The sequence below is a fragment of the Xenopus tropicalis genome, chromosome 5 (genome assembly GCF_000004195.4).
Source record: "Xenopus tropicalis strain Nigerian chromosome 5, UCB_Xtro_10.0, whole genome shotgun sequence".
In the NCBI taxonomy this organism is placed as follows: Eukaryota; Metazoa; Chordata; class Amphibia; order Anura; family Pipidae; genus Xenopus; species Xenopus tropicalis.
In genome coordinates, this window is record NC_030681.2 from 72,010,832 (window position 1) to 72,036,808 (window position 25,977).

Genomic DNA, 25,977 nt, shown 5'->3' on the forward strand with positions numbered 1-25,977 from the left:
ACAAGTGAGGGAATACAGGGTTATGGCAGATAGCTCTTAGTACAGGTTGATCCAGGGACTGGTCCGATTGCCATCTTGGAGTCAGGAAGGAATTTTTTCCCCTCTGTGGCAAATTAGAGAGGCTTCAGATGGGGTTTTTTGCCTTCCTCTGGATCAACTAGAAGTTAGGGCAGGTTAGGTATAGGCATTATGGTTGAACGTGATGGACGTATGTCTTTTTTCAACCCAACTTACTATGTTACTATGTTACTATAAAGCTACAGTAATAGGTTAATGGTTACAATAGCGGATCTGTAAAAACTGTTGTTTTAAATATATTTAGCAAAATAGCTGAAGACATTTGTTTTATGTGGTGTTTCTGCAATAACTCAGCGCTTTGTTTAAGAGATCCTTGAAAATAATTCATCTAATTGTTTTTCATTTCCTTCTCCTTTATTTTGAGAGAATGGTTCACAGTGTGAGAGGCAAATGACAAATATGCTTAGGAAGCAGAAAGAAATTAAAGAGCAATTTTTTAGAAATACTTTTTCTCATAGAAATATAGGTCTTTTCATATAACTCTTGTAATTATACTGTTTTGGAGGGGTTTCACTATGTTTAAGCTGGACCCGCACACCTTTAAATATCTAGCTGTATATAAACAAAATTGTGTCTGATACTTGTCTGATTAAAAGTAGCACACTGCAAAACAATGTGGGTCAGCCTCTTGGCAATGAAAAAGATAACACATTGTATTCAATGTACTGTAAAGTATATCATTGTGTAGCTTTTTACAAACTATCTAAAAATGTGTAAGGCAACAGTACTAATCTATCTCACAAACAATAAATCATAGCAAGTCAGGGAGAAAATATCCCATTGTTGTATGTCTAATTGTCCTATTTAAGTTTGCAAATCAGTGGTTTTTGATTGGAACAGAGCTTATTCAATGAAAACTGTCAGTGAGGGAAAGCTATACCACTGCTTAATAACATGTATTAATTCTTTTTAAATGTGTAACTTTGGGTGCTACATAAAAATACCATTTTCTCTTACCTGCACACTATTTTCTTTTACCTAGCGTGAACATGGAGAGTGTGTAGAAATTAACACCCTAGCTTAGTTCTAGTCTTTTTTTATTAGATTTGTATATAAACAAATCCTTAGTTCAGATTTGGTTTGCTGAACACTTCATGTCATGGACTTTTTGATTTACATTTAGAAAAATCTTTATGGGAATGTTCAGCCAAATTTAAAATATTGCATCTCTACTTCATTGCTTTGTGAATATCCAGAAGGTCCTGTCACAAAATTTGCATTCTGCTGTGCTTTCTTTTATCATGCCTAAGGGCTCTGGCACACGGGGGAGATTAGTCGCCCGCGACAAAACTCCATGTTCGCGGCGACTAAACTCCCCGAGTTGCCTACCCCTGCCATCCCACCGGCGAACATGTAAGTCGGGAAATCGTGCCGCCGCGTGTGCCATCCCGCCGGTGACTTACATGTTCGCCGGCGGGATGGCGGGTCATGGCAACTCTGGGAGATAAGTCGCCCGCGAACAGGGAGTTTTGTCGTGGGCGACTAATCTCCCCCGTGTGCCAGAGCCCTAAGCCTGATTCTTATTATGCTAACCAGGTTACCATTGTGCTATTATACAAAGAACTAGGTTTTATTTTATTGTAACACTTTTTATTATTATTATTAACATTTATTTATAAAGTGCCAACATATTCTGCAGCGCTGTACAATAAGTGGGTTTCATACATTGGACATACAGGATAACATATAAAGCAATCAATAACCGATACAAGAGGTGAAGAGGGCCCTGCCCAAAAGAGCTTACAATCTACAAGGAGAAAGGGTTGAGACACAAGGTGTGGGAATGGGCATGACCAGAGTTGTGAGAGGTGGGGCTTTACTAAACTAGATTAGGGTAAGCTTCTCTAAATAAATGTGTTTTTAGAGATCTCTTGAAGGCAGAGAGATTGGGAGAAAGTCTGATAGTTTGTGGGAGCGAATTCCAGAGAAGGGGGGCAGCCCTTGCAAAGTCTTGAATGTGAGCGTGTGAGGAGGGAATGAGAGAGGAGTTGAGGAGCAGGTCAGTAGAGGAGCGTAACAAGCGGGTTGGATGGTACCTAGAGATGAGTTCAGAGATGTAGGGTGGGGCAGAGGTATGAACTGCTTTAAATGTGAGAGTCATTAGTTTGAATTTTATCCTGGATGGTAGGGGAAGCCAGTGCAGGGATTGGCAGAGTGGCACGGCAGAGGAGGAGCGGTTGGAGAGGTGTATGAGCCTGGCAGCAGTATTCATTATGGACTGGAGAGGGGACAGTCTTTGGAGGGGAAGGACAATTAATAGGGAGTTACAGTAGTCCAGGCGAGATATTATAAGAGAGTGAATAAGAATTTTGGCAGCATCTTGGGTGATAAATGATTGTATTTTGGAGATATTTCTTAGGTGAAAGTGACATGATTTGATAAGTGATTGGATATGAGGAGTGAAGGACAGGGCAGAATCAAGGATAACTCCAAGGCACCGGGCCTGGGAAGATGGGGTGATGGTAGAATTGTTAACCGTTATAGATACCTCGGGAACTTCTCACCTCACCAGGCCACGGTCTTGAATTTGATTCTGGCCAGGGCACAAACCTAAGCCTAAAACCACACAGAGCTTATTATAAATTTTGGTGCTAAAATTGACTTTGTGTGCTTGCACCCAGGCTGACGCAGTGGCTCTGGGTGCATGTATAGGGATAGGCTGATGCCAGTGTAGGGGACTAATTCTTAGCCTGTGTTTATCCGCAGTCCAAAAATAAACCCTGTGTGGCATTAGCCTAAGGTTCTGGCAGACAAGGCACACCTGTATATAAATCTGTATGCACTTTTATTCTTCTCTGGCTATAACCAGTAACATACTGTGTTAGTTTACTCATGCCAGAGTATAAATAGTCCAGTATTTAACTCAAGAACACATGTTTGCATCCTCATCCTCTTGTATGACAAAAATATTACCTTATTATTATTACTTAATTTGAAAGTGAACTTGAGCCACTACAGGGCACATCGTATAATTTCAATACCCAGTGCAAAATCCCTGTGATACCCCCTGATTGTTAACCAATATTCGTTTGCTGTCTATGAGGTTTCAGTGTTAAAACTTAACAAACACTTGAGGCACACATGTTGAACGGAAAGCCTCCTACTGGCATGATGTTGTTTATACATATACATATATACATACCTGTATATACATAACAAAGGTTTTGCCAGCCAAACCTGTAACATAATTAAGCCTGAAGGTCTTATGATCCTTATTCCTGCTCTTAGAGTGGAAGTTCTAATTTTATTGTATGCTGAAATTAGTTGCTAATATTCTCCATTTTGCATGAATCTTTTATCACATAAAGTAATGTGGGCCTGACTTGGGCTGGAAACCCTACATATTGAAAGTGAATGCATTACAAAGGTTGAGTGAGGTAGTGTAAAAAGGCTTTTCAAGGTCAGCAGGGGGCCCAGGTGTACTGACCTTAAACCATCAGCTGACAATGACAGGGTAGGGACAAGAACAAATCAGTCACTGCAGTCAGATAATCTCATGAGTGCTTATTCCAAAAAAATTTGTAAAATGACAATGTTGGTTTAGATATAAATGGTATAGTAACATAGTAAAATATTTGTGAATTTGGTGTTAGACTTTATTCTGTAAGATTCCTTTTAAGTCAAACTTTGGTGACTTTCTGCCTACTTGTACAGGTACACTTTGGCACTTGTTGTATTGCTCTTTTAGTTTAGAAGTTACTAGGGATTGAAAAGTAAAAAAAAAAGATATAAGAAAAAAAAAAAGAAAATAAGAATCTAAATCAGTACAGTTCAACCATGGGGACACTAATTACATGTTGTTATTCTAGGCAAACCAGTTTTTCTTCTTATTGTGATGCCAATTCTGTTTAACTTTAGTCTTGGATATTAAAAACATTTTAATGAGCTTTAATAATACAAAAAGCACCCATGAAAATGGATAATAGCCACATAGTTTGTTTTTTTTTAGGTTGGTAACTTTGCCAAGAATATCACAAGAAAATAACACAAAGGATAAAGAAACACAGAATAATACAGACTTTAACATAAAAGGGCAGCAGTGATTTGTGTAGTAGCATGAGGCTGGTCTCTATATAAGTTTCATTGACCAGAGTAGGACTCTGGTCAAGTGTCATGAGTGAGTTATATGTAATGCATAGTGTATACACTGAATATATAGCAGTTTTACATGAATATGTGACTTTTGGAGAGTCAGAAGAAAAAATAAGCGACAATTTTCTTACTTTAGTCAATATGCAGCAGTCTGTTTCATGTTAAGAGACTATTAAGAGGGATGATACATACTTTTTATGACATCATTGCACCAAGTCATTCTCTTATATGGATCATGACGGTGGTCTGAATAAGAGCAAATGTAGATGCAATAGGCAATATGCACTACAGCACTACAAGGATAGAAACATTCGGATAACTGAAACTAAATATGGAATATGAAAATTCTTTATAATTCTCATTCTTGAATTTAGGGGCAGATATGCTAGCACACTAAGGGGTGCGAAATGGAACCCTATAAGGCACCATTTACTTACCACTTACATTCATTATATATTGGTAATATTGGTAATATTTTATTACATCTCCGGTGATGTTGCCCATAGCAACCAGCAATTGAATATGAATGGTCACCTATAACTTGAAAAAAGCAAAAATCTGCTTTGTTGCTATTGGCAACATCACTGGTGATATTGGCTTGCACACTATAATAAATATGCCCCTAAATGTGCACTGCACTTTGTGAGAGTTGCTTCAGGGCTCCTAAGCTCCTTGTACATTTTAAATGAGACACAAGTAAGGTGCTTGTATGTGAATGCCCATGAACAAAATGTATGCACACCCTGTTAATGCAAGGTGCAAGTTATACCTGTAAGCACTCTATTCATGACTATTTGCATAATATACTTTAAGCACAAGCAGTTGTGCCTGACTAAGACTGGTGCACCTTTGTGGTGACAATGTGTGTGGTGAGCCAAATAGCATGGGCCTTTGTGTCTACACCTGGGCAGGGGTACACGGGGAGATTAGTCACCCAGCGCCAAACCTTCCTTGTCGCGGGCGGCTAATCTCCCCGCAATGCCATCCCACCGGCTAGAATTTAAACCTGTGGGATGGCATACGCGTCGCTGCGATGTCCCGCAGTCGCCCGAAGTTGCCGCTGGGCGACTAATGTGCTCGTGTTCCCCAGCCCTTAAGTGTCACCTTGTGTTTATGGGGCAGATTTATCAAAATGTGAGTTTAATACATAAAAACTCACCCACATTCTATTTATTCCTATGGGGTTTTTAGAATCCTATTTATCAATGGGTAAAAGTTAGAACTGACCATTTGATAAATACGTTTTGAAATATCTGTGTGCAACTTACAGAAAGTCACTTACAAAATGAACTTCCCTGTTGGACTTAGTTGATCGTGTGTCTCATTTATTCAGATCTGAAAGTGATCCAAATGATTTGGCATTAGAAATAAGATGCTCTAACAGGATTATGACATCATGTGGGAAGAATATTCAAGCAGCTGTTACATAAGCATTCTCGCTCAGCAGGGTTTACCCTTATCTTCTCTCCTCTTTTTACAGCGCTAACTCATTGGAGAGGTGTAAATAGCTTTACTTGTGTATGCTTACCACACGGAAAGCAGCTGACTGCATGACTGCATGCGACATTTCCATGAAAGCATACAGCACTTATTGACAGCCAGGAACACCAGCACACAGCCTTTAGACTTGTACAGAACCAAATGAACTTAACCCCATGCTTGGATACAGTCATTCTTTTCTGTTTGTAACCTTTACATGTTATTGTACCTTTCACCATCATCATTTCATAATGCTAATCACCTGAATACTCCGGAGAAGCTCAGAAAATAATAATATGAAAAGTATCTGTAATTTAGTGCTTGCAAGCAGCTAGAAAAAAAATTATATTTATAATTTATAATTATAACTCATAGCAACCAGATGTTTGCTTTCAGTGATCAATAAGTGCTTCTTCTGGTTGATTACGAGACCTAGTTGAATGTCAAGTCTTTTATTAAATAAAAGACTGTGGTAACTCCTTTATGTAAGCACATGACCAGTTATGTTTTGATAAGATACCCACATCCTAGGCTTTGCTTGTCTCAATCAACATTATTTATTTATTGTTATTATTTTTTTTGTTTGTTTTTATTTAATTTAAAATTAAATTTAATAAGATTGGTGTCATTTCTTAATTCCATAAGATGAATTTCATAACATTTTCATTTTTGTGATAGCTCTCCTTTAACCAATGGCCTTGAGACACAACCATACAGAGGGTAATTTAAAAGTTGAGTTGGCATGGTCTTTTCTTTTCTGATAGTGCTCTAAAACCATCAAGAGCTTTCCAAAACTGAAGAAGGCATTGTGTTTGATAAACTGATGTTATTGAACTCAAATAATAAACAATGTTAAATGGGACAGGAGCAGCCATGAACGTGATGTTTTTATCTTACCGAAACACACAGACAGATTTTACTATTTTTAGAACACTAGTTGTATTGATATTTCATAAAATAGCCACAAATTAGAGCCTGAACAATGGTATTATTATGAATTTACCCCAGCTTAAAAATGCATCCGATATAAACTGTTCTGTTCTAAATGCACAGACATTTAAATCAATGATTTGGTAAATTAGTATTGAATATATATACAGCATATTATAGATGACTCTACCTATGCATATCTTGCTGATAACATTAGGAGCCATTTACAAAGACTCCATAGAAATGTGTACTAAGGAGTTCAAAAGTATGCCCCTTAGTGCTCATTCAGGGAGCACTTCTGTCTGGGGTCTGTCTGTGCTCTGCCCCTTGTGCTGAGGTGAAGCCCTTACAGGTGCAGGCCAGTCCTGTCCTTACTACCTGTCATAGACAATGCCTGACCGCAATGCCTGCAGCAATTCCTTTAGTGTGGAAGGCTGGATGCAATGTGCAAAAACATGGTGGATTGCATTTCCATCCACTTTATAAATGACCCCTAGTGAGCTGTAGATCTTTCATTTTATCCAAGTCACATAAGGTAGCATAATGGATGTAACTGATGAATGACAATTCTATTTCTAGGTGATAGAAATGTGCCTGTTATAGCAGTCTGCCAAAGAAAGCAGGTCAATTTTTTTTAGTCAATCTTTTGACAACTATTTGTCAAACTATTCTTTTTTGTATTCATTTAGGATTTTTGTGAGTTGGTCATTAAATTAAAAATATTCATAAATTTTAAGTATAAAATGTTAGTAATACAGATTGTATTTATAAACTTGCACTTAAAATGTATTTTATTTTAGAAGTAGTTCACCCAGGTGTTCAAGTACAATGTTAAACCCTATATTATATTAGGTGACAATCTTTAGACATGTATTTTTCTAAAATCAGCATAATCTTGTGCTATGATTTTTTCCCACTCCCTTGGAGAGGTAAATTACCCCAGGCTTGCCACAGGCTGTCTTTGGAGAAGCCGAAACGAAATATAAGAGAACAAAGCAACAGGAGACTGAACAATGTTTCACAGACCCCCTGCGGAATCAGATTACAGCAGGCTCCCACAAGTCTACTTGTGTATTACCGACATGATAAGACCTTCATTGCCGTACATGCAGCACATTTCTAATCATCCAAGGAAAAAAGGAAGACAAAACATTTTCCCCCATATCAAAGCAATAATGGGTACAGAAAGTTCCCAAAATATTATTCCAAGGTAGCTGATGAAATGCCTCTTCTATTTAATTAGCAATCTCTAATCCTTGGCTAGAAGATTTTTTCATATGCTTAACTTGACCAGTGAAGGGATGGAGGTTATCTGACAAACCATGGAAATGTACATAGTTAAGAAGGAGTAATTTCGCGAATCTTTTCAAAGATTTGTGAATGTTTCAGCAAAGCGAAACAGGACAGATTTGCTCATCACTAGTCCCCAACCTTTTTTACCTGTGAGCCACATTCAAATGGAAAAAGTGTTTGGGAGCAACACAAGAATGAAATATGTTCCTGGGGTGTCAAACAAGGGCTCTGATTGGCTATTTGGTAGCCGCTATATGGGCAGCCTACGGGAGACTCTGTTTGGCAGTACACAGGGTTTTTGTGCAACAAAAACTTGCCCCCAAACCAGGAATTTAAAAATAAGCACCTACTTTGAGGCCAAAGGGAGTAACATCACAGGGGTTGGTGATCAACATGTTGCTCACGAGCCACTGGTTGGGGATCACTGGCTTAGTAAGCCCAGCAAGGATGGGAAGCTTGTGGGTTTGAAAACATCTCACCTCATGTGGAAGTACTCTCATGCTATTTATGCATTTCAGAGGACTGTATTATTAGTCGCGTTGCTATCCATTTAGGCTGAATTATATTTTTAACTTCTTATCCTTTTCCCAAAATGTACAATTCCCCCCTATAATGTTTCATAGATAAGTAACATTTGATACATTTGTTGATACTGAGCATGCTCCCTGATTTGAAGTTTGCCAGCAATGAATGCATGCAACGGCAACAGCTGCTCTATATAAGTTAATCTTATCAGAGCAACTAATGTATTGAACAACATTTTATGGTCAGCAACCAGGCTTGTTGTTCTGCTACTAGGAAACTTAAGAGGTGTTAATGAAACAAACTCATATTTAATAGGTATGTAATAGAAAAATGGTAAATAAAATAAAAAAATAAAAACCAGAATGCTTCTCGGTTAGTGTATTATTGTGTACTGTTCAAAACTATGTACCCTTTAAAAGTGTACTGTGATGAATTGTGCTACACATTGACACAAGGGGACCCTGGAATTACAAGCTTGAACCTTCTGGTAATTCCTGGGTTTCCTTCGTGGGCTGCATCAATAGCTACAACTAAAGTGCACTAAAGTGAATATTGTGCCAAGCATAATCATTCCAACACAAGATGTGGGGAAACAGCATGCGCAGCAACTTGTGCTTAATTTACCAAAACTAATGCTAATTAGTCATGGTAACGGTGTAGACATAGGATGAGAATCCTGCCCCTACACTCCTAAATGCTTCTTGATGTGCCTCCACCCGGAGCTATTGAGTTGGCCCAGGTGCAAGCATATGGACCAGATTTCAGCATAGAACTGCAAACTTGAGCAGTTTCATGGCTTGTCACATGATTACCACAAGATTTTAGGCTCTTTAAAGTTTTTGAGAACTGCCATTTTAACTGCTCAGTCAAGAGTTAGGCTACTGCCACATGGCTACTCCTAAGCACTTAACAACTACTTTATGTGCCTGCAGAGCCATTGCGTCAGGCTGGGTGCAGGCACACCGATAACTGCATATTCTGACAGTTCCATGCTGAAATTTGCTCCATGTGCCTGCACCCAGGCCAACAAAATGATATACAGGCAACAGCTGTTGGGCACGTAGGGGAGAATAAACACTGGTCCAGAATCACCCACATGTGGCAGTAACCTAAACTTCCAATCCTAAACCATAAGACTACTGTGACACGTGGGCCAGGGTGCAGGCACACAGAGCAAATTTCAGCATGGAACTGTCAGAATATGCAGTTATCGGTGTGCTTGCACCCAGCCTGACGCAATGGCTCTGCAGGCACATAAAGTAGTTGTTAAGTGCTTAGGAGTAGCCATGTGGCAGTAGCCTAACTCTTGACTGAGCAGTTAAAATGGCAGCTCTCAAAAACTTTAGAGCCTAAAATCTTGTGGTAATCATGTGACAAGCCACAGCTGGGAGACTATACAAAGTCCTTCCTGCTTTTAGGAATAACAGTCATGTATGTATTTTATTTGGTTCTTATGTAGAATTGTGCTTTATAGTCATCTTGTGCCAGTACCATTGTCTTGCTTGTTTTGCACAAAATAACATGTTGTATCTCTCCTACTCCTGAACAGCCTATAGAAATGAAACCTCCACTGACATCATTTACATTCATTGAGCATTTATGTGTAGTCGGGCAACAAAGTTACATGTGACATAGGCTGCTTCATACAATGTGTATTTCCACGGATTTCCAGATAATGGATCCCATACCTGAATTTATGTAAAAAATGTGATGTTGTGTATGACCTAATGATATAAAAGGTTGGTTGGGTTCAGCAAGCCATCATTATACAGCATGCTTGAGAGACCATAAAAACAGTTAAAATACATACAAACAGATCTTTCATCCAAAAAGTAACAAAGAAATCAGTCTTTGTTATAAGGTGGAGCAGCTCAGTAGCACAACTTCCATAATTTGATTTTTCAAATCTTGAGGGGAGCATATTTTATCTGTACAGCAGGAGGTCAAGTGGTATGGTAGTGCTATATATAACAGGACAATACCAGCTTTCCTGTAACTAGAGGTCATCTTTCTCAGCAGTGACTGGGGTGCCAAGGGCCCATCAAAAAACCCTTAGACCTTTGGCCCACTCTCCCCTGCTCTGTTCACTCGTTTTCTTTAATCTCTCATTTACTTTTTTTTACATACTATTATCTATCCGTTCCTCCATATCTTCAGTTTCTTCTCATATAGAATTGAGTAATGGCTATGGTATAGGCAAGAGGCAAATGGTTGGGTGAGCAGGAGGGCCTACTGACACCTGTGCCCACCAGGAGTTTTCTTGGTATCCTGGTGGGCCAGTCCGACACTGTATATAAATAAGTGACATTTCTGCTTTAGAGGACTTTCCCATCATGCATTAATAGGCATGGTATATATATGTGAGATTGGCCCAAAATGATAGGGATAGTTGAAGTGCAAAAAGCACCTTTTAACACAAGTACAAGTATGCGACTGCAACTGTTTCTTTAACTATTCTTTAACTTGAAAAGACCAACAGAATTGCCCACATTATATTGGATTTCCTTTTTGATTGATTTATTTACTAACCTGTCACCCAGACATAAAAAGCTATATAAAAAAGTCCTTTGCAATTAAAACATGAACCTCAAATTATTTTTTTATTAAAACAACCATTAAAAATTGGAGCTGTCAATCATATATTGCCTGCCCCACTTTTATGCCTAGATGTCAATGCATTTATATATCCTCTACATGGGTATGGGCATTAGGTCCAGATTGTTGAGCAGCCTGCTTGCTGTGATTGTGAATTACAGACTGAAGGAAACAAGATTTAGATAATTCATATAGTATAAGTTAAGTTTATTTTGCTCAACTAACAATTGAAAGTTGCAAAGAAAAATGATGTAAAGCATCATGTTTTTGCTCTCTGTGTCTTTTTTTACATGTAGCACCAATAAGGCATGACTCCCTTTCCTTTGTTTGGCAGTACTGCATACAGAAAAGGTGGCACATGGGTGCTCCTGTCATGCTTATATCTTACTTGTTATTTAAATAAACTAAGGGTAAAGTGAATAAGAACAATAGTAGAGAGAGAATGGGAGGGAATAAACACAACATGACTGAAGAATTGTGTTGAATGGCAAAAGAAAAAGCAGATTAGAAATAACCTAGGCTGAGTGGCCTCTGACGTTTTTTGATGGCCCACTGATGCCTTTCCTTTAAACCGGTTCTATTGCTGCCTTGTAAAGTATATTTGCAGCATTTGTGGCAGTATGCTTGGATGAAAAATTTGGCACAGATTGCGTATGTTAATGCAAATATAGAGCTGGTTAGCCGGGAACTAAGAAAGGTGTGCACATTCCTGAGCTAGTAGTCACTCTACAAAAGCAACTTTTGAATGTAAAATCTTTGGTTCATTAGCAAAATCAGTTTGGTGATTGATCTACCTTTTTTTCCCCTTTTCTGAGCCTTTCTCCAGGTGTGTAATTCAAGTGACATAACTGTGTAAGGATACAATAGACTAGGCAGACATAGACATTAGAAAAACTGTTTAATCTGTCTGAGTTGGTTAAAGAAGTATTTTCCAAATTGCAGTAGGCTGAAATATGCCCTGTTTATTTATTTATTGCCCTAGATATCCCTGAAAATGTAATAGAGGGGGGCTGAAGGGCCTTATCCCAGAAAATGTAAATATATTTGCCCCATGGTATTTCTACAGACAAACTGAGATTTATGGGTTCATAATGTATTTTCTTATGCTGTTGTTCAATGAGTCAGCAAGCCACAGACATCTTTAGTCATGATATGCTTTCAGGTGTGAGGTGTGCCACTGGATTGTTCTCTCCATAACGCCCTTAGAATTAAAAGGTCTGTTCATTACAGATCCTCATGCCTCATTGAGTGCACTTCATGATCAGATTATCTGCACCATTTCCAGTTATGTGACAGTTCAACCTTACTGATATCTGAAGGCATAGCTTTCTAGCTTCTCTAGAGCTAGTCCAGCACTTGGGACTCGTATAATAGATGATAGGTCACCTCTCATACTAAAGCAGCAACTAATCTGCAATATGGAAGTATATAGCAACCTGTGGAGAAAACAGCAGCATTATTATTGTCATGCCAGATATTTTGTCAGGCTTTAGTTCACCTTAAAATAGTCCCCTAATCAAAACTTGATTTACTTTAATAATATATTTTCATTTAAAGGTCAATCGAAAATAATTCCATGTTTTTAGTATTAAAATATGATAACTAGAGCTTGTGCGCAAATGATCTTCACCATGAGCAGAGAGAGGGTGGAAAGTTAGACAGCAGTCTTGTGCGTTAATGGTAATAAAAGTAATTAATTTTATATTAGGCCTTATAGGTTTAAAAATGTATAGCTTGTTCTTCACAAGCTGTCTTATTTGCCTACACATTTGTGGGAACTACCATATTGCCTGTGCTGGTGCGGTTAATATAAATATTATCCCAGTGAAACTGTGCCTCACATGCTTGCTTTGCTTTACTGAGCAATAGCATTTTAATTGACATAATATAACTTTTTTCAGTCAAAAATAAGACATAAAGATAGGCCGCCTTGTGAAAATTTTGACTTGACTTGACTACAGTTTCTTGTACCAGCCAATCTTCAAACTGTTGGGTAAGTGACTTATCAAAATGCACTCAGAACTATCCCCAGAACACTGTGTTTTAATCTTTCTTATGCACAGCTGTAGTCATTCCTGGCAGCAGTATAATATGTACTGTATAGTGTGCAATAAACTTCATGTTGCACCTGACGTAAATACTGCAGGACTTATCTAATGTTATTGCTTTGACAATGTCAACTATGCATAGCATGAAACCAAAGTATATTCTCAAGTTCTCAAGCAATGAATGTATTATGAAATTATTATATTATTATATATGAAATATTTTAGGGTTTATTTATAGTTTCAGCATTCTGCCTGTCTCGCACTAACAATATAGGAATATTTTTACTTTACTGTAAAAATGTAGAATATGCAGCAGTAGAACTGTGCAGGAATGAGTGAATATTCTAGACATATTATATCATTCAAAGTGTTCATAAATAGTGTCCTGGGATGCTCATTTCATTATAACTAGCAGCGTATTCATAATCAGTGCAGTAACTCAACAACATTTTACAAATCAGTGTGCTCATTTCCAGCAATATTTTAGACCCACATGTATGTGTTCCTAAACTGGCTGCCACCAAACACACACGGTGATCAAAACACAGACACAGGAGACCATACCATTTCTTAGTATGGAATCTCAACCATAGAGGAGGTTGCAGCTGTAGTGTTAAAGAGATTCAGTTGTAAGTAACGCTTCTTGCGTATCAGTTTTTATAACATAAAGATGTGATAAAGCTGGGCATTGAGAACTTTGCCCTCTTCTTTCAACAAATTCTTGTCTCGTGACATCAAACTCTGAATTGCAGTTTTACGGAAACTTGAGTAAATAGAAAATGAACTTTTGCAAGTGCACATAGAGACAGCAGTAGTACATAAACAGTGCTAGTCTCTTCCTAAACTGCTCAAACAACTGACTACAACTCTGAATGCATATATAAATTAACCAGTTTCACAACTTAAGAAACCTGTAAAAATATTGAAAATTTGCAGTGGAAAAATTTGTTGTGCATCAAAATGGTGCAGCCGCATAAAATTGGGTGCTGTCGTGTCAAATTGGGTGCGGTCATGTCAAAAAAAGATGCACGCTACAAAAAAAGTCACACAACAAACGTGTTTTGCTGATTTTTCGAGAATCCCCTCTCCATATAAACAGCTGAACAAGACTTTTGCTTCTTTCTTACTGAGGAAAGGTATCTTGGCTAGCAATGTTCTGATTAGTGGGCTAAGTACAGGTATAGGACCCATTATCCAGAATGCTCCGGGCCAAGTGTATTCCGGATAAGGGGTCTTTCCATAATTTGGATCTCCATACCTTAAGTCTACTAAAAAAATCAATAAAACATTTATTAAACCCAACATGATTGGTTGCATCCAATAAGGATTATGTATATCTTAGTTGGGATCAATTACAAGGTTCTGTCTTATTACTACAGAGAGAAAGGAAATCGGTTTTAAAATTTTGAATTATTTGCTTATAATGGAGCCTATGGGAGACAGGCTTTCTGTAATTTGGAGCTTTCTGGATAACGGGTTTCCGGATAAGGGGTCCCATACCTGTAGTAGGGATGCACCAAATCCACTATTTTTGGTTTTGGCCAAACCCTGAATACTTCCTAAAGGATTTAGCCAAATACCGAACCGAATCTGAATTTAGCTATGTAAATTAGGATATGGAAGGGTTAGAGAAAAAATGTTCAACTTTTGTGTTTATGTGACAAAAAGTCACGTGATTTTAAGGATTCGGATTTGGTTCAGTCAGGAGCATGGATTCAGCCAAATCCTAATCCTGCTGAAAAAGGCTGAATCTTGGCTGAATTTTAAACCAAATCCTGGATTTGGTTCATCCCTACTAATTAGTAATGCTTATTCATACATGTGACATTGTAGCTCAAATTATACGAAATAAACACTGACATTTCATACACTGTAGGCTGTGTCAATAACGGATACATTGTTGTCAATCCCAGTTGTCTTAAAATGTCCTTAATATTTCTGACCCACCATCCTAGAGCCACTGGGTCTGCTTTCTATTTTGCTATGCCTCTGTTACAGTGATAAAGAACTGTACAGCCCACATTTGGCAGATTTCCAAATGATTTTCACTGCTGTAACTTCTGTGGGTGGGGTGGGGGGGCATGGATGCACCAAGGCCTTCCCCTCCATGGGGTCCAGCAGTGGCAGCAGTGCATGCTTGAGTGTGTTGCAACAGTGGCTATTTGGGGGAGGGGAGCCATTTCAGAATTTTGCCCCTTGGCCTGCTGGATTCTTGTTCCACCAGTGATTTTTATTTATTTTTATATAATATTTTATTTTTATATATTTTAATATATTTTTATTTTCTTTATACAGCAGTGATCTGAAATCTGTGTTCACAAAAAAAGTTATGCAGCAGCACTTTAGTATGCATAATTTCCTACAAGGTCAAGTTGTAAGGAAGTCTGGTTTGCATCTGCTGGCTGTGCTCTCTCCAGTGCATGAAACGGTTTGTTTTTTCCCCCTATCCAATGGCCTGTCAGTATGTAGCTGAGAGACAGGAGGAATAGCTCTGTAGCAAGTTACACAACATTAACTGGGCTTGTGCCTGTAAATCTGATTCACTTCTCTCTCCCTCTTCCTCTGTATGCAGTCTCTGGTATGTGCTATGATTCACTAGTATTTTCCTTCCAGAAGAAGTGCACCTTAGTTCCACAAACAAAGTCTTGAAGCAAGCCAAGCATACTTTTGGTTCACTGAAAACCTAACAACTGAGGAGAGGAAGATAAATCAGTGAGTGAGGGAGAAAGGTCATTAAATTGCATTACACCAAATCAGCTTTAACAGCATTTGTAATGCCCTCATCATAATGCAGTCAGAGAAAGGAAGGATTGGCCCTGTTCCAGCATAGAGGGAAGAGGCAGTTACAGACTGCTCTTGCCGGCTGCAAAGCTCTTCTCTCCGTCATTCTTGTTCTGTTTGCACTGCAGGCTACATTGCCGAGCTGGAAGCTTCATAAACCTGTTGTTGTTCTATAGTTTACAAGACCTACTTAAACGTATTGTAACGACGGGAAAAAGAAAAAAGAAATGAGAGAAAACTGTGAAAGAAAACTCCATGTGATTGACTTTTGTAGATTTTTCAACTTCAATCTGAATTCTGTTAAGTGTGTCAAACCAATTTGAGGAAAAGTAAGGAAGAAATCTGGCAAACTGAATTGGCATCTTTCAAACCAAATTAATTCTGGATTACCAAACAACAGGGAAACTTTTTCACAACTTAACCCTGACAGCAAGGCCTTTGCTATCTCTTTATCTTCCCTGTCCGAGTTTGGGCTGTTCTTTAGAAAGCAGACACATTATCCCAGCCACAGTCCCCTCCTGCTCTCTCGCAAGCAAGGAGGGACAGGATGCCAGTGCTGGATAGGTGCTTTAACTCTGCGGAGATGGGCAGAAGTTGGAGAACAGCTGAAGTTCTATTGCCACCTTCCATGGGTAGCTTGCCAGCCTACCATTCTGGAAACCTGACCTGTGAGTTGCCGGAAATAATAAAGATGGTGAAACTCCTTTGGAAATCAAAGACTGGCTTACAGAGTGTGAAGCAAAGGGGGCTGTTGGCCAATGAAGATGCCCTAGGTTCTCTACCAGGTAATACAAGAGCCAAAATCTTTAAACACTGATTTATTTTCAAGGGCAATCATTAATAATGGGGAAAGCTTTTACCAGTTTTATAACCTGATATATTTTTTTTAAAAAAAACCTATCTTAGTAAATCAGCCCCATAGTCTGTATTGCTAACAATTCAGTTAATTTCAGTGTTAAACTCAATTGTTAATTAAATATTTTTAGATGTGATCCATTATTATTCTTTATTTATATAGCACCTACTTATTCTTCAGTGTTTTACAGAGATTGTAGACATCACTCACATTAGCCCCTGTTAAAACTTTTCCCACAATTCTCCCTATATTCATCGATTTAAAAAAATAGCACAGTTCAGGGAAATTCACAAGTTAATTCAATGTTCTCAATAAATACCATGTACATATACAGACTGTGGCTGAAAGGATGCTGGAAATAGTAGTTCAGCAACAGTTTGCAGGAGGTTGGGCATCCAAGATACCTAGCAAGCAACCTGCACCAGAATTTCTCCTTTTGTCTTGATATCTTGTGTATCCTTTGTTTGTTGGTTAACAAAAAAGAACTCCTTGTCACAGATTATGCTGCTTTTATGTTATTAGGCTGCAGGTTTCCATTCGGCAGTAAATGGGATAAATGCAGCACCAAATTGGCACTGAATGGGTAAAGTGAATTTTATTTCTGCTTTTTTCTCTTGTTTCGAAAAAGGAACTGCTAATTGTCACTAAAGCCTCCTTATCTGTTAAATGTGCTTTGCATGTTACATTAGAGAAATAGTGAAAATGGAGGAAGTTATTGGCTCAGGAACCTGAGCAAAACTGGGTGAACCAAAACAATTGCACATTCTTTGCTTCATAAGCATAGTGTAAAGTAGTTAAACCATCTGCTTGGCTCCAAGCATGCTCCAAGTTAAGTCACTTGGGGTATTCTGGTGGCTGTAGTTATTACAACTAAGGTTAAAAATCTTTTATTTTATAAACATTTGTTTATATGTTTGCCTTTATGTTTATATGTTTGCCTTATTTGCCTGGAGTGGTATAGAACCTAAATATCATTTATATAATCAGTGTCTCCCTTGCAGGGAGTTGCCATTAATCTACTAGTTCTAGGTGCCCCCTAACAGTAGCCAGTTATCTGCTTAACAGTATAAAGTTCAATTAACACCCCTGGGGTCATTTATAAATGCACCCACAAGTTTGGCTGTTCTAAAAGAGACAATTAAAAGCACATATTGATGCCATTCATTAAGGTCCTTATGTAAATATAAACATTTGCACTTTTATGTGGTTGCCTCCATCCAATGCATCCATTCTGCCTCTTCTACATTATAATATGTGCTGCACTGTACAACCACAGGAGGGAGAGTGGCACAGTGCTAAGCCTGATAACATGGTAGGAAATTCAAACAGCTAATGCAGCAAATGTGGTCATCAAGTGGCTTTCACTCCTGATCATTAGTCAGTCAGCCTCAAAACAGTTCCAGGTAAGCTGCATTTTGCGGGGTGCCTCAGGGGCCAGACCCCACTACTTTGCACTGTGTATATTCTACACTGGGGTGCTTAGGTTCTCTAAAGATTAAAGCTCTAAGGGGAACAATAGCCTTTTGCTGTATAATGGGTTTGGGATGTTAGTATTCCCTATTCTTAATGGTATAATGTAACAGGACCAACCTGTCTTCACTTCATATTGAGCTTGGGGTGCCAAAATCTCTTACTGTGTATAATGTGTCTGGGATGCACTGCCCACTGCCATTCACTGTATAATGTTCTTGTTGTGATATAGAACTAATTGTTCTAATCTTATTGTATAATATGATGATAATGCCATTGTTCAATGTAGAATTCACTTTGGATGCTATTACATATTGCTCTCACTGTTGAGTGTACTGGGGATACTGTGCTATCACTCTTTGTTCTCATTTTATCATTTGCTTTGGATGCTATTAGCTATTGATCTCACTGTGCAATATGCTAGGGGTGCCATTCCTCATTACCTTAATTGAATAATATACTGGGGATCCCTTTATCTATTACTGTCACAGAAAAATAGGTTGGAGTTGTCATTATCCATTGCTTTCACTGTGTAATATGATTCCTCCCTCTATCTGCCTGTCCCTCCCCCCCATTTAAAATTTGTTCTGCCACTTATGGGTATAATTATCAAATACTACACCTTTAGCCAGTGATACTGCATTCATTTCCAGTGTGATAATCTTTCCTTGTTTATGCATTCTGCCTGACATCTCTGTAAAAGTCAGCTGTGACCCCTCCGCTTTCCCGTTTATCTTTTGCTGTCATCCATGCTTTATTTGACCTGCTGCTGAATGCTAAAGGAGGAAAGCGCTAAGTCTATAACATGCGAATTACAGAATCAGCCTCCTTGTTATAGTGATCAGAAAGGTAAGTGGGCTCAGTTATGAAAAGGGAGGGCATGTGGTGACCACATCCCAAGGATTCAAGCACTGTGGCTTAACATTGCATGCCCTGGTACATTATGCTTGTCTTGTGTCTTGGGTTGCATGCAGAGAATAAAGAAAAGTCATTCATATAATTTGAATTCCTCTCACAATATCATTAGGTGGTTAATCCAAAGCATTGTTTTCTCATCCCTTTACTTAGTCACAAGCTAGAGAGAGGGGCAGGTAAAACTGGAATGTTGCATCTGTTGATAGTTTACTGTTTGTTGTCACAGAAAGCCAAATGCAGCATTCATGTTAAACACATTTGCACAGTGTTTCCAGATTGGTTATCATTCACTTTCCCTGTGGAGCTTACAATCTATGATCCTTATCAGATAACATTCTGTTTCACCTTTTTGGTTCACCCACAACATTTAAAGACCAATTTTCATACATACCTACATATGTAAGCAGACAGCATTTACAAGCAACTTTCTTAATCAGTCTACCCAAGTGACAGTTAGTTGGTCTTTTAAGCAATTTGACTATACTTGCTGGTAGTGTCGCTATGTAAAAAGTCAGGTCCATGCAAGTCTAGATTGTCAGATGATGCCATGCTTAAACTAGTCTTTTGTTGGCCTTGTTTTTGCATTTTAGTTACTTAACATGGCTAGTATGCCAAAAAAAAAAAAATTAGTAAACCACATACACACACACAGCCATACACAACACAATTACACAATCATATGCCTTTGTTAGAAATTTAATGTATAATTATACAGTATCTGGTTATCTTATGTTGTAAATTACTTTTAATATATCCTAGATTGACATTTAGAGGTTCGTTTCTCCAGGGAAAAATATGCTATTGTATGGCTATGATGGGGGCCAGTTAAACACACAATCTGAGTTATTCATTGTCCTCACTTGGACAGACCAGCATCAATTATTAAATCTTAATAACATGCCTATGCCAAAGCACTTTCCTAAAATGTAAATGTTTAACTAAAGGAAAATAAAAATCTATGAACAGTTTCCTTCACTTTTGACCCAGATGGTACGGCTGATAAGAACAATCAGGAGGAGCGCTTCTGTCAGTCAGTGTGTGTCACTGTATCTGCTCTTTTCATGCCCAGAAATGCATAGCTGCTTCTATAATGTTGCTAAATGTGATAGCAACAGCTAATGCTTAGTTTACCATATGCTCAGGGAATGACTCATGTGGGATGAGTGTGTTACATGAGGCTAAATAAAGGTCAGCTTTAGGGTAAATGTAATGTTTCAGTACAGCATGTGTTACATGGGGGAAAATATTAGTGACACAGGGGACAGCTGTGGGATCTGCAAGAGTCAATTGCCTCTTGAACAAGATGCCTGCCTCGTGCTGACCTTCTATCCTCATATGATACAGGGAAAGCCGTCATCCTTTTCTGGTTCTGTTGAAGTTCAAGGATAAGAAGTCGGCTGTAACCTAAACAAATTGCTTTATTCCTGCTGCTCTTGCACTCTATTTTTACAACAAGGTACTATTTCTAGAACATGCAGTTCAACACAAACTGAAACTATATAATAATAACAAAATGTTATTTATGAACCCCCTGTTCTTTTGCTTCTGGAAACTCACACTCTTTCATAATTTGAAACACCAGTCATTATGTGCTCCCATGTGAAAAGATATTGGGCATTTGTGGAATGCTTAAGATAAGAATTTGAAAATCTTTGCTTTGATGGCAGCCCTCAAGCATCTTGACGCCATTGAGGACACTTTCAAAGTAAATATTGTGTGCATTGTTTCTCTGCTGACTAGGAAGTGTTTGCCTGGAAATACGTTGTCTGTTCATAAAACCAAGGATGTTGTGCAATAATATGAAAAAACAGTTCTTGGAACAAAAAAAAAAATGACTGGAAAAATCTGGAGGAAACTTGAGGTGTGGTTGGAACCCACAGAGTTCACAATTTTATAAGTCTTTCTGCAAAACACATCTTTCCTTCGTTGCCACTTGCCAGAAGGCACAGCATTGTCTTAGATTAATTAACCAAGGCAAACATTATATACAAATTAGTTTTATTTCATTAGAACTATCTATGGGGGGATTGTTTATTTAATGAAACGTTGCCAGATTATTGCTATTTGGGTAGGCTGTTGTATCCCTGGCATTCTGCTCCATCCATCATGTCACTGAAAACAGTAGCACTGAGGTGCTAGAGGAGTCAGCATGCTGACTGAAAGCATGTCACAGCTCTAAAACCTCTCTTAAAAAGATTAGGTTAAACATCCCTGCTTTTGACCTATGTAAAAATAGGTTGTAGCATGCTGATGGGCAACAGAGGTCACACACCCAATACTGATCATATAGTAAAGTTTACTTTACAACGTGCTGTGACGGTAACACAAGAAAGGGACTTTAAGCACACATGCCCCTAGTCACCATAACAATCAGTTATGTCTGGAATAAAAGCTGTCAGTCATGGAATGTTTTCATGCTTTGGAAAAAATTTAGAGAAGGTAGAAGTGAAGTAAGCAAAAGTATTCCTATATAAAGATTTATGCAACTGGCTTGCCCCACTTTTGATTTCTTTTAAGGGAAATACTACAAGGGCAAAATAGAGCTGTAATTAGGTGTAATAATTAAGTTTTATTAGGCTCCAAACAGTTTTACTGTGCTATATAATGTTTAAAAGGAAAGCTAATAGTACACATGCTCTGCTCTTTATAAGACCATTTAGTCATGCATTCCTTTCATAAGTGCTAGTGCCAGTATGCTCCAATCTCAAATATGACTGCACTAACAATGCATAAAGCTAGTGCTCAAATAACTTAGTGTTGGAAAGTAGTGGTAAAAAATATAAAGTACAGGTATATTGCAATCTGCAAAAAATCCTACTTTAAGCTTCACTGTCCACCATTTCTCTCAGGACATGCTGCATTACAGACGAAGTACTAATAAAAGGTCAAGATCTGACTGCCAGGACTTGTTTGTGACAGTTAAAGAAAAGTAACCTCTCTTCTACCTGGTTTATCTCTGTTGTCCTATATATGTTGTGATGCTTCTCTCTTCAACCATACAGCTTGTAGTTTTTCTGCCATTCAGACCTGTAACTTTATTTATGACTATAAAACAGTATAAGCCTATAAACAGTTTAGGGAACAGTCTTGTCCTATTAATGCAGGGCCATAGCCTCTCTATAATAAAGCACAAAGCTAAATCAACCAATGTATGCTGTTGTGTTATCTGAAGACCGGGGGGGGGGGGTGATTTTTGATTATGGTTATTGAATCATAAAGGAAACCCCATGTTAGTTAAGAAACCCAACCCGGGTTTTAGGTAAGAAAACCTAGTTAGTCAAGTTATTTTATCCCAAGAGGCTTTCCTAAATAACAAAAAGTTCAGCAGCTTTTAGGCTAATGCCACACGGGCGTATTCTTGGCAAGCTGAAAAACGCTTGACAAGAATATGCCCCGCTACCATAAATTAGCCTATTTTGTGCCTGCACCCGAATGAATGGAATATGCTTGGGTGCAGGCACATGTAGCTGATATCTGATATCTGAATAATACACTTTTATTTTTTTGGTCCTCCTTATATCTAAAATCTTTGGTAGTACAGGTATTTGACCCCTTATCCGGAAAACCCATTATCCAGAAATTTCCAAAATACGGAAAGGCCATCTCCCATAGACTCCATTTGAATCAAATTAAATAATAATTTAATTATAATAAATAATCTCTGTAATAATAAAACAGTACCTTGTACTTGATCCCAACTAAGATATACTTAATCCTTATTGGAGCCAAAACAATCCTATTGAGTTTAATTACCGTTTAAGTAATTTTTTTTAGCAGACTTTAGGTAGGAGATCCGAATTACGGAAAGACCCCTTATTCGGAAAACCCCCAGGTCCCGAGCATTCTGGATAGCAGGGCCCTTACCTGTATGTTTACACTCATATATTACAACTGTGTGTCACTTAGGACCCCTCACAGGCCTGTATAGTCCCAGGAGCCACATAGTCTACCATCTATTGTTATGATCCCACTTTAGCTAGTAAACCTGACTATAAGCAATGTAATGCAGTATAGCGAATTTATAAATATAGCAAACCATCTATAGACTGTGTATGCGTGCGTGAGGATGTTGGTAAGAGAGAACTGTCACAGTTTAGTCTTCTGGAGACATCACAAAATTGTCTCTGACTATAAAAGAAGGGTAAGACAAAGGCTAAACAGGATTAGCAGCATGCAAACTTATCCATACAGGGACAACGTTTTTTAAACTATTTTGAGAAAGGCAATTATATTCATAAACAGCAACTAAATAAGCAAAGAGTGTATTTAAAGCAGCTGGAACTATTTGGTATCATGGTTTGTAGCAAGTGCATGTGAAGTATGCGTGTTTGGCATTAATGTTGAAATAACCACTTATTTTCATTTTGTATACCTGCTGCTATGTTTCCTCACTCTCCTGTAAAATAATGTAAAGTTGCAATGATGCAGATTTCACATGGCATTGTGACCCCCCTCTGTAACTAGTACGTAACAGGCAATTTTCTCTGAAATGACATTCCAGGCACAGAAGAGAAAGGGCAGTGCTCATATGAGGTTTGTCAAAATAAATAAGCAGCATTACAGCTTCAAACTATATGAAAAGTCATGACAAATATACAGTGTTCCCTTATTTGCCATCTAGCCCATGCCCACTTTATGCCTTCCAGCCCTATAGAGCATGAGAGCACATCAGCTTAAAAGTACACAAGCCTTCCATTAAAATATGCTGTAACCAATTTTAGTGTGATTTGAACTCCTGAAGAAATTGTCTGAAGTTTTTTTTACTGGGCCAAATGATTTCCCTTTTTGAGGCTTGAAAATTTGCAATAATTTGGGGTTTGCAAAATTTACCCTGAAACCTCAGAGGCATTTTGCGGACTCTTAGCACTATGGTTATTCACTGCTCAAAACTGGCAATGATTTACTAGAGAATAAACTATTTTTCAGCTTCTTTACCTGAGACATGGAAAGTTGCCAAAACTGCTAAAAATTCAGTGGAGAAATTCACTGTAGCAAATAATTTACTGATCAGTGAATCTTGCCCTAGATATTTAGGGTAAGTCAGGTATTCTGTATGCATAGATTTCCTAACAGTTAGTGGGTGCAAGATATAACCTCTACGGTAGTGCTGTCCAACTGGTGGACTGCATCCCTCTTTGTGTGGCCTCCCATCTTTGGGGCTTTGTTATGTTGATTTTGTAATTCAATAAATAATTAGATTTTTTAAGTGTGTGCATTTCTCTTACAATATTTGACCCCCCATCTGTCTGACTGCTATGGCTGCTTGCCTTGCCTGTAAACTTTAAATGGTATCAATACTGAGATTAACTGGCCCCTGCACTGTTCACACCTCAGATTCAGGCTGTAAACCCCTGTATTGTTCACACCTGTTAGCCCTCAGACTCACCTGAGATTGTTCACCTGTTTACACCTCAGACAGACCTCAGGAGAAGTGCTAGGATTGTGTCACTGTATGTACAGTACAAACTGTTCATATTGGAATGGTCCTTATCAGTTCCTTGCATAGGTTTCCCAGTCTCCTACACTACTCTGCCTGGCATATGCTGCCTGTGTACCATACTCTGCTTGCCCCATGCTGCCTGTGTGTGCCATACTCTGCCTGCCCTATGCTGCCTGTGTGTGCCATATTCTGCCTGCCCTACCCTGCCTGTGTGTGCCATACTCTGCCTGCCCTATGCTGCCTGTGTGTGCCATACTCTACCTGCCCTATGCTGGCTATGTGTGCCATACTCTGCCTTCCCTACCCTGCCTGTGTATGCCATACTCTGCCTGCCCTATGCTGCCTGGGTGTGTCATACTCTGCTTGCCCTATGCTGCCTGTGTGTGCCATACTCTGTCTGCCCTATGCTGCCTGTGAGAGGTGAGTCTGCTAAGGGGGTTGTCAGCATTTTGAAATAGTTTTAAGGGGGTCCCTAAGGTGTTTAAATTTGAGTGAAGGGTGATATCCGTGCTGTGAGTAGGGTTACCACCTGTTCGCTTTTCAAGATTCTGAAAACCAGCCAGAAACCCTCTGAATTGGGTCCAGCGGAAGCAATAACTCAGCCCCTGACTTAACCACATGGCAAGATGAGCTGTGATGATGTCAGCAGTTTGAATGATGAAATCAGCAACACACAGCACTGACATCATCATGCATAACTCTTTGTCCAGGTTTAAAACCCAGCAAAGGTGCCAACCCTAACAGTGAGCACCAATTATTTGGGTTTTTGGTGTGCTACTACCATTGTGGTTAAGCCTTTTGTGATAACATGTGTGTGGTTTGGACTGGGTGAAGTTTAAAAAGGGAGTGGTCAAAACTGGCTTCCATTGACTATTCTATTCTATTGACCCTCCAACATGTAAGCAAGAAAAATCTTGGCCCTCGTTACCACAGAAGGTGGACAGCACTGCTCTATGGAAACACAAAAACTGCAAATGCAGGCATTTGTTTTCCTGAAAGAACATTGTTTGAATATTGATTTTTTTTAAACACATACATAGTAGAGGGTGAGGACTTCAAAGCTGAATGTATTGATGCACTATTATAATGCAATGTATGAGACAAGTGAATATGAAAGCTAAAAGTAAATCCAATAATGGCACACATTGTTATTTTTCTTTTCATTCACTGGAGCCTGTTCATTGAGTACTGTGTGTAGTCTTCGTGGTATGAGATCATTTGCATGGTTAATCACACATAGCATTGTGGCTAGATGTAAAACGACTTCCAAATTTCACACTGCTTTTTTCGCACAGCAACTAGAAATAATGCATTTGCAGCTTCAGCTTAGTACTCTTACATATATGCCATATGAACCCTCTTAGCACTATGAATTTGCCATCAAGGTCATCTCTCCAGTGACTGACAGCTGATGGTGCTCCTTAGATGGTCCTATTCTAGCTGCAAAGGAATATCACATTACTTATATGGTTCGC

At 38.6% G+C, this 25,977-nt stretch overlaps 1 protein-coding gene across 3 annotated transcripts in view; it reads left to right on the forward strand.

Moving 5' to 3' along the window:
* The window catches only part of pde7b (phosphodiesterase 7B), a 145,845-nt gene that overhangs the window by 67,871 nt on the left and 51,997 nt on the right, over positions 1–25,977 (forward strand). The window contains exon 1 of one of the 3 annotated variants that reach the window (XM_012962534.2): positions 15,591–16,606. The exons of the other annotated variants lie outside the window; for them this stretch is intronic. Coding sequence (XP_012817988.1) covers positions 16,369–16,606 — 238 coding nt within the window. The 5' untranslated portion in view covers positions 15,591–16,368. Of the gene's footprint in view, positions 1–15,590; positions 16,607–25,977 lie in introns of those variants that run through there. 3 annotated transcript variants of the gene reach the window in all.